The sequence below is a fragment of the Herpailurus yagouaroundi genome, unplaced genomic scaffold (assembly GCF_014898765.1).
Source record: "Herpailurus yagouaroundi ecotype Mexico unplaced genomic scaffold, PumYag 569, whole genome shotgun sequence".
In the NCBI taxonomy this organism is placed as follows: Eukaryota; Metazoa; Chordata; class Mammalia; order Carnivora; family Felidae; genus Herpailurus; species Herpailurus yagouaroundi.
In genome coordinates, this window is record NW_024412786.1 from 3,810,576 (window position 1) to 3,825,205 (window position 14,630).

The 14,630-nt window shown below is 54.8% G+C and overlaps 1 protein-coding gene and 1 pseudogene across 1 annotated transcript; one reads left to right on the top strand and one right to left on the bottom strand.

Annotated features, from left to right (window-relative positions):
* Positions 1-4,261: 4,261 nt before the first annotated feature.
* LOC121023948 (40S ribosomal protein S25-like) lies at positions 4,262-4,700 on the bottom strand (annotated as a pseudogene).
* A 488-nt stretch (positions 4,701-5,188) lies between these two features.
* On the top strand, positions 5,189-6,783 carry CUNH11orf86 (chromosome unknown C11orf86 homolog). Its single transcript, XM_040466135.1, has 2 exons — positions 5,189-5,565; positions 6,128-6,783. The coding sequence occupies exons 1-2, from the start codon at positions 5,296-5,298 to the stop codon at positions 6,224-6,226; spliced, it is 369 nt and encodes a 122-aa protein (XP_040322069.1). The 5' UTR covers positions 5,189-5,295; the 3' UTR covers positions 6,227-6,783.
* Positions 6,784-14,630: the final 7,847 nt, after the last annotated feature.

Genomic DNA, 14,630 nt, shown 5'->3' on the forward strand with positions numbered 1-14,630 from the left:
AGAAGCCAAGAATGTGCGGAATGCAGATTTCAAAGGGAAGGCTTTGATCTGAAATTTGAGTCCTAAAATCACAGTCCTCAGAGGCAGAAGAGCCTTGAGCAATTATGTTTCCAAGAGTTCCCACAAGATATAGACCACCTGGGGCACGATTGTACAGATAGCTTCTCCTGTCCTTGCTGGGGACAGGAGGGGAGGGGGGCTTGTGATAGGGACCAGCAACCGGTGTTTTTAACAAGGGAAGTTTGGGACACCCCAGCTGGACCCACTCATTTTACAGATGAGGAAATAGGCTCACACGGGAGAAGGGGTGGGCTTACCATCAGTAGTCATCAGGTCCTGCATATTTGAAAAACTTCAAGGGCACCTGTATTACCAGCTCCGAGCCCCTACTCTGTGTAACCTGGAAGTAATCCGCCCCGGATTCCTTGGCCCTACCTATAGGAAGCCCTAAGCGCACCACCTGGCACAGAACAGGTGTGATCAGAATGTGGGAGCATTAATAATAAATAGCATTATTGTAATTTATCATTCCCTTTGTTTGATTTCTCCAAGCGGTAACGTGGCCAAAGTCTAGCACTGAACCCGATAGCCTGGCATTCTAACTTCTTGTGGGGAAATGAAAACCAAAACAGTGGACACACCTGGTGCCATTATTCTGAAGTAAAGGAACTAGTTTCCCCAAAATGTACTGTATTATAAGAGCTGCTCAGACAAAGAGATACGTTACCTCTTCACCTCACTTCTGGTGGGCATCATATTTTTAAGGAAAATTCTAGGGGCATTAACCATTCGGCTCAGAGTTCTGTCTGATCATCGTGCAGGGTGCGTGAAGACCCAGGCACGACCTGCAAAGGGTGGCCACACATTTGCTGAGGCCTCTGTTTTCTGGCCTGACTCCGTGGGGATGAATTTAAGACCCGCTACTGACTGTGTGTCCCTGGGCAAGTTGCTTCCCCTCTCCAAGTTTCTGTTATTTCATCTGAAAAATGGGGCTAAGCAGCACAGGGATGCCTGGGTGGCTCAGTCAGTTAAACATCTGACTTGGGCTCAGGTCATGATCTCACAGTTTGTGGGTTTGAGCCCCGCATCAGGCTCCGTGCTCACAGCTTGGAGCCTGGAGCCTGCTTTGGATTCTGTGTCTCCCTCTCTCTCTCTGCTCCTCCCCTGCTTGCACTCTGTCTCTCTCTCAAAAATAAATAAACTCAAAAAAAAAGGAGTATCTGGCTGGCCTGCCCCGTTTGCAGCCTTCCTGTATATCTAAGCCTCAGAACCACTTTAGGAAATAGATACTATGTGTTTCATTAATTTCACCGCACACCATTTCCCCCCATTCTCTGAGATGGGGTGATTTTCCAATGTCTGGGCAGAGAGTATTCTTTCTTATCATTTTTTTTTTTTTTTTAGTTTGTTTACTTTTGAGAGAGAGAGAGAGAGAGAGAGAGAGAGAGAGAGACAGAGTGGGAGGAGGGGCAGAGACAGAGAGAGAGAGAGAGAGACACAGTATCTGAAACAGACTCCAGGCTCTGAGCGGTCAGCACAGAGCCTGACACGGGGCTTGAACTCACAAACTGCAACATTATGACCCGAGCTGAAGTCAGACACTTAACTGACTGAGCCACCCAGGCTCCCTGAGAGTATTCTTGTTTAATGACGTATGAAATAATGTTACATCGACACCACCTTAAGTTTGATGAAATAAGGTATTTTCCCCACTTCGTAGGCACATGAGGTTAAGCCACTTACTCAAAGCACAGAGCTGTCACATGGAAGTGCCAGGCTCTAAACTCAGGCAGTGTGATGGCTTTAGAATCCAGGTCCGTGGGTAAGCAGCCTCTATGATAACACCCAGCGATACCGCCTCCCCCGTGCGCAAGCCCCTGTGGGATCCCTCCCTGGAGTGCAGGCCGGACCTGGTGACTCACCCAGAAAGAAGAGAACACGGCAAAAATGATGGAAGGTCATTTCTGCTTCTGCCTGCCCACTGTCCCTCGACCTCTCACTTGCTGCCTCCGATTGAAGCCAGCTGCCATGCTGTGAGCTGCCCTTGGGAGAGGCCCACGTGGCGACAGCCAGCAACCAGCAAGAAACTGAGGCTCTCAGTCCAACAACCTTCAAGGAACTGAGTCCTGCCAATGACCATCAGAGCGACCTTGGAAGCAGATTCCCCCCAGTTGAACCTCGAGGTGGCTGCAGGCCCCTGATTGGAGCCTGTGAGGGACCTTGAGCCAGAGGCCCCAGCTCAGCCATGCCTGGATTCTTGCCCCACAGAAACTTTGAGGTCGTACGTGAATGTTGCTTTAAGCCACAAAGTTTTGGGGTGATTTTTTTAAGGTGGCAATAGACAGTGAAGAGTCTCCAATATTTAAGACATAGTATTTACTGTGTCGTGTCCCGGGAACACAGAGGTGAAAAGCCTTCGAGGGGCAGCCGGTGTCGGGGGGAAATGCATACGTGTGTGATTGCTGCTACTGCATTTAGCGGGTGGGCTGGAGCAGGAGCTGCCTCCCTATCCCAAAGGGAGGTATCAGGCAGGCTTCCAGGTGGAGGTATCACTGAGCACAGCGTAGTCTGGAAAGGTGAGAGCTTCCCAGCTGACAGAGTCAGGGAGGCAACAGGAAGGGAAGGAAGAGAACACACTTCTCCTGTCCTCCATGGATCTGGGAAATTGTAAGATTATACACTGGGCAGGAGGGTTTTAGGCAGTTACATGCTCGACACCAGAGCCGGTGATTCACCCCAGCACATCCCAAAAGTCTGAGTTAGCAAACTCTTCCTGGCTTAAAGGCTTAAACTTCAGTGAGAGTCAGGGTTTGAGCCCACTGTGCTGGGGCGAGGGCAGTGAAGGTTGCGTAATGGCTTGGCTGCCTTTCCACCAGGGCCAGGGGTGGCCTGTGGGTTGGACATTAGGAATGTGGTCAGGGTCAGAGTAAAGAGGCCTGGGTGCAGGTCGAAATTTGGGACAGGCTGGGGCAGAGGATCAGGGCCCCTCTGCATTCTCCTCTTCACACTGGCCCTGGCTTATCTCCTCTAGCTGGGAGAGAGCCTGGCAGATATTACAAGACCCTTCACCCAGGGAAAGCCTAGCAACCCCGAGAGAGAGAGAGGAAAGAGAGCAAGGCCAAGCCTGGGGAGAGGTCAAGGGTGAGCCAAGAGTTGCAGCCAGTGCTTCCCTGACCCCAGACGTGGGGGGGCAGGGGGCACTGTGTAGCAACCCAAACACAGGAGGACGCCTGGCCACCGATACCAGAGCAAGGCAGCTTGGGTTCTAAAGCCAGGCCAACCAAGGAATGGGTTCCAGCTCTGCCTCTTACTGGGCATGCTCTCTGGCCAGGTGCTTCACCTCTGAGCCTCTGTTTCCTGATCTATGAAATGGGGGTAGCAATGCCCACCTCATAGGAGTATCATGAGGCTGAAATGCAGTGTGTGGAGGGATTAGCTCCAGAATGAGGAAGAATAGCCATAGAATAGCGGTTCATACAAAAAGGAATGACAGATGTGTGAGGTCCCTTTCAGCCTTCAAATCCTGTGATTCTGAGGGTCCGCTGGCCCGGCCCAAGCACCTTTCTCTTTCTCTCGGAAAAACAAAGCTTCTGCTGGTCGTCTTGCTATTATACGTTCACGATTTCATTGGATTTCCACAGCCACCCATTTTGCAGTTGACAGGACTGAGTGAGAGCAGAAGGGATTCATCTAGTCTAACGAATAATTTCCAGCTGTAGTAAAATATACAGAAACATTATGTTTACCATTTAGCCATTTTTATGTATAATTCAGGAGTGTCACCTATAGTCGCAGTGTTGTTCAACCAATCTCCAGAATTTTTCCATCTTTTTTTGTAAGTTATTTGTTTTGAGAGAGAGAGAGAGAGAGAGAGAGAGAGAGAGAGAGAGAACACGCAGAGAGAGGGGGAGAGAAAATCCCAAGCAGGCTCCATGCTGACAGTGCAGAGCCCGATGCCGGACTCAAACCCACGGACCATGAGATCATGACCTGAGCTGAAGTCAGACACTTAAGCAACAGAGCCACCCAGGCGCCCCTCCAGAACTTTTTCATCTTGCAGGACTGAAGCTCTATAGCCATGAAATAATTGACTAATCCTCCCCTGCCCCCCACCCCCACCCCGACCCCTGGCACCCAGCATGCTACTTTCTGTCTCTGTGAATTTGACTATTCTAGATTGGAGCTGTCTTCTTTCTTTCTTTCTCTCTTTTTTTAATTTAATACATTTTTATTTTTCAAAACGTACAGTTAGTGGGATCTGTTCATGCATCTTCGCCAGCAGCTGGGGCATCTCTGCCCCTGGTGTTTCTGGTGGAAATGACCAGAGCTCTGTACTTTGCAACTTGTTTCCTAAGTTCTTCACTAAGGAGCTCCTGAAAGGCCACCCCAGCCAGGGGGCCTCGAATCTTCAGTCTCTCAGAGACGACGGCTGGGGTCCTAAGCTTCTAGTTGGGAACTTACGAAGTTTGTCACATGTCGCTTTGTCACACAAGACCAGGTCATTGAGCGTGTCCCGAACTTTGCCTTTGGACCACTTCTTTTTGGCCTTGCCCCCAGACTTGTTCACTGGGTCTTTGTCTTTCTTGGCTGGCTTTTCAGCATCTTTCTCTTTCTCCTTGGGAGACATTGTGAAGCTCTGAGATCAGCAGCCACCCCTGCAGCCTCGCTGAGATGTTGGACAAAGAGTGGAGCTGTCCTGTTTCTTTCTTTTTTTAAAAAAAATGCTTATTTATTTATTTTGAGAGAGACAGAGAGAGAGAGAGAGAAAGAGAGACAATCCCACGCAGGCTTTGCACTGTCAGCATGGAGCCCGATGCGGGGCTCGAATCCCCAGATCACGAGATCATGACCTGAGCTGAAACCAAGAGTTGGATGCTCAACCGACTGAGCCCCCCAGGCGCCCTGGAGCTGTCCTGTTGCCTAAAGGCCCCTCTCGGTTTTGCTGTTGCACCATCTGTTCTCAGTGCCAACAGAATGAATTTGGACAGCTAGGGCTGCAGTTCAGGGGAGGCCAAGCTCTACAGGGGTGGGGTGGTCAGGGAAGCCTGCCTGGAAGAGGAGGAGGAGAAAGAGGCCTATACTCCTTGCCCTAGAAGGTAGAGAGGCAGTGGTGATGGTGACTCAGGGATGCTTGTCCCCTGTGGCCTGCCCTTTGGTTTATGATGGCCACCTCAGCAGCACCAACCTTTGCCCCCAAGTGAGTTCCCATCAGATGGGTGGAGACTCTGAGCCACCTCAGGGGCCAGTGGCTTGCCCAGGGGCTGGAGCAGTCCTGCACTTGCAGCCTCAGGAACCATGGGGATAGGGCCACGCAGTCAGTCCTTGCGAGGACCACGACCCTCCTATGGCAAGCTCCAGGAGCCCTGGGGGAAGCCTTTAGAGAGCCGGCTGCGCCGGGCGCTGAGCCTCAGACAGGGCCAGGAGAAGTCCAGGCCCTCAAACGGAGGCCCAGAAAGGCTGGACACGCCCGGTCAGGAGTGGCTGCCAGGGTGCCTGGAGGATACGGAGCAGCTGATTCAAGCCCAGCAAGGAGAGCGCCGGCAGTGGCTGAAGCAGTATCAGCAGGTTTGGCTGAGGGCTGACGGATGGAGGGGCGCCACAGGGGTGGGTAAGGACTCCACTGAGAGGGACCCAGGGCAGCAAAGGCTCAGAGGTAGGAACATATGGGGCCAAGGACCAAGAAGACAACAGAGTTGTCTGGAGACAGGGCTGGAGAGAGAGGTATCCAGGCACCATATTTCAGAGGGCCTTAAAGACTTTTGGGATTTATCCCATCGGCACTGGGGAGTCACGGAAGGTTTTAGAGCAGAGCTGTTTTCAAATGATTAATCTGGCAATGTGTTGGATGGGTGGATTTTGCTGGAGGCAAAGAGATCAGCTAGTAAAACTTCCCCAGGGTTACATCTTGTGTTCTATGCCCCGGAAAGGGGGCATCCTGACCCCCTTGGTGGGACCTTTTGGCTCCTGGCCCCTGCCTCCTTTCTTTTGGAGAAAAAGGTCTCCCGCGAGCAGTGCTCCTGTCTCTGGGGTCTACCACCACCTCGTGGCTGTAGGTGGAACAGCACCTGAAGCCCACCACGCGGCGGTGGGACCAGGACCCTGATCTTGCCTATCCTCGGTCTTCTAGCAGGTAAAGAGAAGGTGGGAGAGCTTTGTCTCCGGCTTCCCTGGTGTGACCTTGAGCCGGCCAGCCTCCCCAGAGCCCCCTCTGAGCACCACCAGCTAAGGATGCTGGAATCGGCGTCGGCCCCTGCTGCGTCTGGATGAGACGGCGTGTCTGCTGACCTACCTCTTCGTGGCCCTCTGGACTCCTCTGTGTAGGTTGCTCCTGCCTTCCTCACGTGGTGCACCGAGGCCTCTGCCACCAGCTTACCCAAGGGTCCTGTGATTGCCCCTCCGCCCTGGCCCTCCACTCCAAGGCTGGCTTGCAGTAAAGACCCCAAAAGGGGGCTCAGCCCTGTTTCCTGATGGATTCTGCCATCTGGGCATGGGGGCACCCTGGGACAGTGACATGTACGAGGACCTTAGAAACCTGCCTAGAAATAGGGGTGTCAACACCCCTGGCCCCACACAAGACCAGTCGTGAGCTTCCAGGACAGAGCTCAGTGAAGCCAGCCCCACGGCTGAGAGGCTCTGCACATCAGCTGCTCACGCCCCTCCCACCAGGCCCGGCTAGTGGTGGGTGAGGCATGGGCCTCCCTCCTTGACAATGAGCCCCCCAAGGGCAAGGACTAAGTCAGGGCAATCCCCGGTACTTGAGCTCTACAGCTGAAAGGCCCAGGCCTGTATATAATCACTTTCATCTTCATAGTATCCCGGTGAAGGAAGGGGAGGGGGGGAAGCCTTCCCTCCCCGTGTGACAGAGGTAGAAACCGAGGCCCAGGGCAGGGAAGAAATTATAGTCTTTGGCACCCATGGCCCCACCCCCACCCACTTCCCAACCTTGGGGCTGAACACAGGAATAAAGGTTTCTGCGCTGAAGTGTACAATTTGCCTAGTCATTAATTCACCTCCAGGCCTCTCCCAGCCCTCGCGGGAGGCTTGGCTCAGAATTTGGCCGGATGGTGGAGCAAGGGCACCAGGGGCAGGTCCCCCATGGGTCCCCAGGAGGCTGGGTCTTTCCTGCCACTTCTCTTGACCTCACTCCCCAGAGGAATTGTCACCTACCCCCGTGCTGACCTCCAGCCAGCTTCGGGGGGACTGCTTTCCTTTTTGCGTTCACCCTCACGAGGCAGGGCTCACTCTGAGTCCCGGAAAGAGCAAGGACTCATCCAAGGCCACACAGAAGGGAGGGTCTGACCCCAAAGAGCCTGGGCTCTTTGAGAGACACTGGCACTTCGGTGGGGTCCCTGAGCTCTCCTGGCTCAAGCGGACCCAAGGTCAAAGGTGAGGGGTCAGCTGCAAGCATCCCAGCGCAAGGTCTGTTCTGGGATGGTGGGGAGACCTGAGGGTCCAGCCGGACATGGGGGAGGTTCTGTCTCCCCAGAGCCCAGAACCCTGGCATGGCCTTTGAGGAATAAGAGGGGTCCTAGGGAATTCTTGTCCCGGACGGCCACTGGGATCAGAGACTAGGGTGCCTGGCTTGGATCCTGAACTCTGAGAGCTGACCAGAAGCTTCCAGACCAATTAGTCACAAACTTTAGATGCCTGCCACTCCACCGTCTTGTGCAGTAGCCCCTTGAGTGCCTCTGAGGAACCCCAGGACTCCAGGAAACATGGTTTGAGTCCATAGCCCTGGCAAACCCTCTGGATGGCAAGAGGAAGAAACTGAGGCCCGGAATGGGGAGGTGTCCTCATCGCCCTCCACAAGTCTCTGCCTGTGAGCCCTGTGTTCTAAGGATTTTCTAGCCCAACTCCTTGCTGTTCTCTTACTTGTCATGCTCTGTGACCAGTTTGTCTAGTTACGAGCTTCTGTCATCCACAAGACACACAGTTCCACGGGGAGCTGGCCTGCTCACCACTAGGACCCCAGTGCCTGGCTCAGGGCCTGGCCTATGCTGAGTACTCAGTAACCTGTTGTTGAGTGAATGAGGCACTGACCCAAGGTCCCCCAGCGAGCTGATGGCTGGGCTAGGCCTGCCGCTCACACGGGTCTGGGGCCTCCCACTCAGGCAGAATGGTTCTACCTCAGCCCCATCAGCAACCCCATCATCAGGGAGCACGGTTCCGGGACCCATGGCTGAGGCCTTCACCAAAGGCCTTCATATACTCTGATAGATTGTTTCCAAAGATGGCCGCAAGCCTTCATCCCATGGTGCACGCCTGCTTTCATTGTGTCTTTGCCACACCTCCCACCGAGAGAGGTATTCCGTTTTCCCTCCCCTTGAATCTGCGTGGGCCCAGTGACCTGCTCAGACCAATAGAATGCGATGGAAACAATGCTCTGGGACTTCTGAGCTCGGGTCTTAAGAGGCCTTGCATCTTCTGTTTGTGGCCTCTTGGAAACCAGGTACCAAGGAGTCCAGGTGATCTTGCCTCTAAAGTGGCCCCTAAGCAGATATGTCCATAGTCCCATCCCGAGAATCTGTGAATTGTGCTGGGTATGGAGAAGAGTCTTTGTAGACATAATTAAATTAAGGCTGTTGGGATGAGGAGACCATCTTGGATTATTGGGGTGGGAAGGGCCTAAATCCAGCAAGAAGTTTCCTTAGAGAGACACATATAATGTAAGGACATAGAGGCCAAGGCCACGTGAAGGTGGAGGAAGAGAGCAGAGTGAAATGACCACAAGCCCAGGAAGCCTAGGATCGCCCACAGCCACCAGGAGCCACCAGTAGAGCAGGAAGGATCCTCCCCTGGAACCTTTAGCACCTCGATCTCAGACTTTGGCCTCTAGCACCATGAGACAATAAATTCCTATTGCCTTAAGCCACAGAGTTTGGAGAGTTCTGCAGGAGCGCCCGGAAACTAATACGGTGTGTCTGTGTGATTCTACCTGGCAGAGACTGGTCAGGTCTATAAAAACCCGGATGTGCCAGCAGGGTGACATTTCCCAGCCTTCCTTGCAGTCAGGCAGTCAGGTGTGGCCAGTAGAATATGAGTGGAGCTGGCATTCATGGCCCTCCAGACAGAGCCATTAAATATCCCTGCCCAACCCTCGATGCTTCCCTCTTTGGTCACAGGCCTGCCCAGTGCAGAGGGCCCAAGGGGACTTCAAGGCTAGGAGATGGCAGTGACACTGAGGCAGAGTCCCCTGTCACCCGTTTGGACTGTGATATGACTGCAAAATAGGCCTTCATTGTGTTACGCCTCTGATTCGGGGGCCGCTCGTTAGCCTCAAGCCTAGACTGACGATTTCATGTCAACAGTGTGTGGGACCTCGGGGACTGGAAACTCCGAGAAGGCAGGACAATTCTCTTTTTGCTCACTGTGAACAGCCCACCTTGGACAGTGTCTGCCTTCCTGTAGGTGCTCAGGAAACAGTTGTCGAATTACTGAATGTATTGCAGCCAGGACCTGGGGGAGAGCAGGAGTTAACCAGGCCAAGGGAGGGAATACGTGTTTCCGGTGGAGGGAGCGGCCTGGAAAGCCCAGAGAGAACACGGTGCATCTGGGAGTGCAAACCATCTGATGGTCTACGACAGGACGGATGTCCCTGGCTCAGGCTCTGGACATATTTATTGCCCACGGTCCCCCACCCCACCTCCCGACCTCCCTAGATGCGCCCTCTTCAGGCCCTACCTGTCCTGGTTTTGTCTGCTCATGAAGCCTTCGCTCTCATGGGGTGGGTGGGCCACCGGGGAGACCACTGAGCCTCAGGCCAGGCTCTGTGACTGCCACCCACACACTTGTGCCCCTGGGCCTCAGTTTCCTCATCCATCAAGGAGAAAGGATAAGCTTACCTTGTCGGCTTTTGGGGTGGGGTAAGGTGACGGGAGGAGGAATGGGCACCACTCTGAGCTGGGTCAGAGCCACAGTGGGGGCTTCGATTCAAACAAGATGAGAAAGGGCAGGTGTAAGACTGTTTCCAGGGGCAGGGTGGGGGGCAACTCCTGAGTCAGCAAACCAGCAGGCCTTGGAGGATGTTGCCGACCTTGTGGCTCTGAGTGGGGGAGGGTGGCTCCCCTTGGAGGCCTCTCAGATATGGGCGGAAGGGTGACCTGTCTGGAGAGATGACCCTGCCAGTGCAAAAGCCCTAAGCTCTCTAAGGGCTCCACCCTCGGGCCAGCATAGGCCCCAAGGTCACCCAGAGACAAAACGCAGAGAGATTCCGTGCTGCTGTGTTCCGTTTCTGCTGCCCACAAGGGCAGAGCCTCCCAGGCCTCTCCCATGCCGTGGGGTCTCAGAGCCAGGAGCCAGAGGGGTCTGGAACCCTTCGGCCCCCCTCCCTGCCTAATACCCTTCGGCGCCCCCCCCCCCAATACCCTGCCCCTCTGTACGCGTTCCCAGAACTGCAGAGCACTGTTTCTCAAGCCTTGATCTTTCCACGTGACTTTTGCCCTCAAGGAGCTCACAGTCCTGCTTGAGAGGAAGACAGACAGACAGACAGCGACCAGCTGCTCTGTTTCAATGCACCATGGAGTAGGAGCTCACGGGGCAAGGTGGCGAGGCAGGTCAAGCAGGAGGCCCTGGTTCCTGGACCAGTGTGCCCCTCTGGGCTTGGTTGGACATCTTCCTCAGCTTCCTGCAGCCTCCAGCCATGCCGGATGGGACGAAGCTGTGAGCAGGTGGAAGAGAATATCCTGCAGGAGGAATGGGGCCACTCGGTTGCAGGAGTGGGGAAGGCGACGAGGCAAGCAGGGAACACTGCCTCCCCAAGCACCTCTCAGAGCAAGAGCGGCAAATTCAGCTGGAAGGGAGCTCAGAGCCCAACGGATCCAGGCCGTTGATTTTACAGATGAGGAGACAGGCCTTACAGCATGCCAGAACTCTCCGCCCACCCTGGGTGCCTAAAGCCCCTTTCCTCAGGGACTGGGGGGCCACCAAACTTAAAGTGTCCAGCCAGTCAGAGAGGCCAGGGTGGGCCCAAGCGTGAGTGTCAAACCTGGGGCCCAAGCCCCTGGCCTGCAACTAACTTGTTGAATATTTTTGGCAAATTATTACCCTCCTCTGTCAAATAGAAAATTCTTTTTTTTTTTCTTTTTTGAGAAAGAGAGGGAGAGTGTGTGGGGGAGGGACGCAGAGACGGGGAGAGAGAGAATCCCAAGCAGGCTCTGGCTGTCAGCATGGAGCCCGACGCAGGGCTCGATTCCACGAACCTGTGAGATCATGCCTGACCTGAGCCGAAATCCAGAGTCGGACGCTCAACCAGCTGAGCCACCAGGCTCCCCAAATGGAGATCTTGATCTCTGTGTCTCCCAGGGCTGAAGGGCACGTCAAGTGCCGGGCATGCAAAAGCTTTGCAAATTGTGGCGCGCCGTGTCCTGAGAAGGAACATTATCGCCGCCCCTTCCTCACCACCCTCAGCGGCAGGGCAGCAAAGGACTTACAAGCTCTGTAGCCGAACGCCCGAGTTAGAAGGCTGGCTCCACCTCTTATACTAGGTGGGTAAACTGAGGCAAGGCGCCAACCCCTCTCTGTGCCTTTGTTTCCTCATCTGTTCAATAAAAACAAAACCAGCCCCTCCTCACAGGGTTGTTGTGTTACCCGAGTCAACTCAGGCAAAACACATAGAGCCATCGGTCCTCAGTTCCAGGACGTTCCCCTGGCGTGACCCGGGGTGGGTCCCTTCTCTGAGCCTCAGCGGCCTCCTCTGAGGAAGGGGGCACCGATGATAGCATCAGACCGCCCGCTCAACGAAAACCTCAGGACGCCTCATGCTCAGACCCAGTGTGTCCTCAGCTCACCTTGGCCTGTCTGGGCCCTGGCAGGGCCGTGGGCATTGGGATCCAGGGAAGCGGGCCCAGCCACAGACCAGACAGCTGCCCCGGGGCCTCCCAGGAGCGGTGTCTCCTCCAGTGCCAATGCAGGAACGGGTGTGGGAGGAAGGCCTCTCCTCACCACCCCCCCCCCCGCGCCCCCCTGCGCCCCCGCTGTGGTTGTCCCTGACCTGAGCGGCCCCACCCCCATGAGGCCCGGTCTCCCTTCTCTGAGCTCCAGACACAACCAGTCAGTTCGGAGCACTGCTGGGGCCAACGGGATAAGCGCAGCGCCTGGTGACAGCCACGCAGGTGAGCCAGCACTGCGGGAACTGGCTCGGGGAGCAGAGGTGCCCAGAGAAGGGCCCGCAGGTTAGCCCTTGGAGGGCGGGCATCGGGAAGGGCTTCCTGAGGAGTGGATAGCAGGGGGGCGTGCTACCCCGCGGCGGCAGGGCTGGGAAGGGTGCGCCAGGCAGAAGGAAGAGCAACGTGCAAGGGCACAGGGATGTGGCACAGCTGGGCCGTTGGGAGACCCAGGAGGGCCTCAGTGTTCCTGGGGAGCAAGTGGGAGCGAGGGAGGCGAGGACAGGGAGACAAGGGACGGGGCTCAAAGCACTGGCGGTGGAACTTCACCTGGGGACCCGTCACGGGGTTTCAGTAGCAGAGGAAAAGGGATTAGCTTAAAGATTCCCTGTGGCCACTCCAGCCCAGAGGACGGTGGGGAGCCGCGGGGAGGCGCGCAGATAGACTATGCTCCCATTTAACAGATGAGAGTTTTGGGGCCCCAGTGGAGGGATGGGCGTGAATGGGTCGCACGCAGTGAGAGGACCCAGGCTGAGCGCTCTGTATGCCACAGCCTACCTCACCTGTCAGGCCCAGCCCCTCACCTCTGTGTGCCCTGCCACAGCTCCGCCCTCCGTCTCCTTTCCTCTGCCCGGCCCCGCCTCCCCAGCCGGCAGTAGCTCCCCGAGGGCAGGTGCCTGGCCCTCCCCTTCCCAGGGCAGGCTTCAATCCCGCCAGGGTTGTGGGTGTGTTGGTAGGAACGGCTGGCTGCCAAGGAGCCTGGCCACGGGCTGGACCCCTGCCTCTGCCCCCGGCTCCGGACACCCTCCCAATCTTTCCACGTCCACCCCCTTTCTCTGCCGTCACTTCCACCCTGGAGCCAAGCGACCCACCTCTCCACCTTTGCTCGCCCAGTTGCTGCCTTCCAGAACACACACACACACACACACACACACACACACACACACACCATACACAGTGGCTAGAAAGCGTGCTTACGTGAAATGTCCACAGACCAGGGGCAGTTGGAAGGCTAGAGTCCAAAGCTGTTCCCTGTGGCCACCACTTCACCTTCCCGTGGCAGAAGGACCCTGGGGACCGGTGTAAATGTTCTATGGGGAGGTTAAGTGAGCTGGAGGCTGCCCGGTGGGCTCCCTGCAGCCAGTGGTGGGAGAGGACACTCCTCCTGGCCAGACTTGTAAGTTGCCCCACCATGGACCCAAACTGTCTTTCCCGTCATCTGGTCCAGGCCGCCAACTCCAAGCTTTCGAAGCATTCCATAGGCAGGACCAGAAAGCTCAATGGTCAGCATATAAGTCAGGATCCTCTAGAGAAACAGAACCAGTATGTGACATATATACATACAGAGATTTATTATAAAAATTGGTTCATTACAGAGGCTACATCTGCAGTTGGCAAACTGGAGACTCAGCAGAGCTGATAGTGTCCATTTCAGTCCAAGTCTGGACCTTTTTTTCTTTTCATGCCTTCACCTGATTGGACAAGGCCCACCCACATTGGAGAGAGCAATGTTTTTTACTCAGTCTACCAGCTCAAATGTTTCTCTCGTCCAGAAACATCCTCACAGACACACGCTGAATAATGTTTAATCAAATGCCTGGGCCTCCCATGGCCGGGTCAAATTACGCATGAAATTAACCATTATAGTCAGTGGCTCGTCCCCCACTCTCCATATCCCACCTCCACCAGCTTTTATTTTTAATGTTTCTTTATTTTCACAGAGAGAGAGAGAGAGAGAGAGAGAGAATCCCAAGCAGTCTCTGCGCCAAGTACAGAGCCCCACACAGGGCTCCATCCCACGAACATTGAGATCATGACCTGAGCCAAAATCAAGAGTCAGACGCTTAACCTGCTGAGCCACCCAGGCGCCCCTTCCACCAACTAATCTTGCTGGCCTCACCTTCAAAATTCATCCAAACTCTGAGCCCTTGCTCAGAGTACCACTGCCTTTCCACGTCCTCTTTCTGAACCCTTGCTCAGAGTACCTTGCTGAGAGTTTTGGGGCCCCAGTGGAAGGATGGGCGTGAATAGCAAAAGATGATCTCTCTTTCAGTACCACAGCCTTGGGCTAAGCCACCATCTCCTTGTGGTTTCCTCACTAGGACCACGTGGTTTCCTATCTGGTGGGCCACTTCCAGCTTAGCCCCCTGTGGTCTACTTTCCACATGCATCCAAGATTATGCCTCTAAAGCTAAAGTCAGAGCCAGTCATTCCTCTCCTCAAAGCTCAGAAATGGCTTCTCTGCTCATGCACAGCAAATCCCATGATGACACCATCCAAACCATCTGGCTACCTTTCCAATTTGCATCAGGAGGCCTTTCCCCCATTCTCCCTCAGCTCCAATCACACTGACCTTCTTGTTGTTCCTTAAACATATTGACATACCCTCCCACCTCAGGGCCTTTGCACTTACTGTTTGTGATACCTGCAATGCTTTCCTGCAATCTCTGCTTATTAACTGCCACATCTCAGAGGACTCCCCTGACTTGTCCATCTAAAACAGCTCCCCTTGGGGCGCCTGGGTGGCGC

Coding starts and splice junctions, on each gene's coding strand:
- CUNH11orf86 (XM_040466135.1), top strand. CDS start 5,296: ATGGGGATAGGGCCACGCAGTCAGTCCTTGCGAGGACCACGACCCTCC. Junction 5,566..6,127: donor GGCTGAAGCAGTATCAGCAG/GTTTGGCTGAGG, acceptor TCGGTCTTCTAG/CAGGTAAAGAGAAGGTGGGA.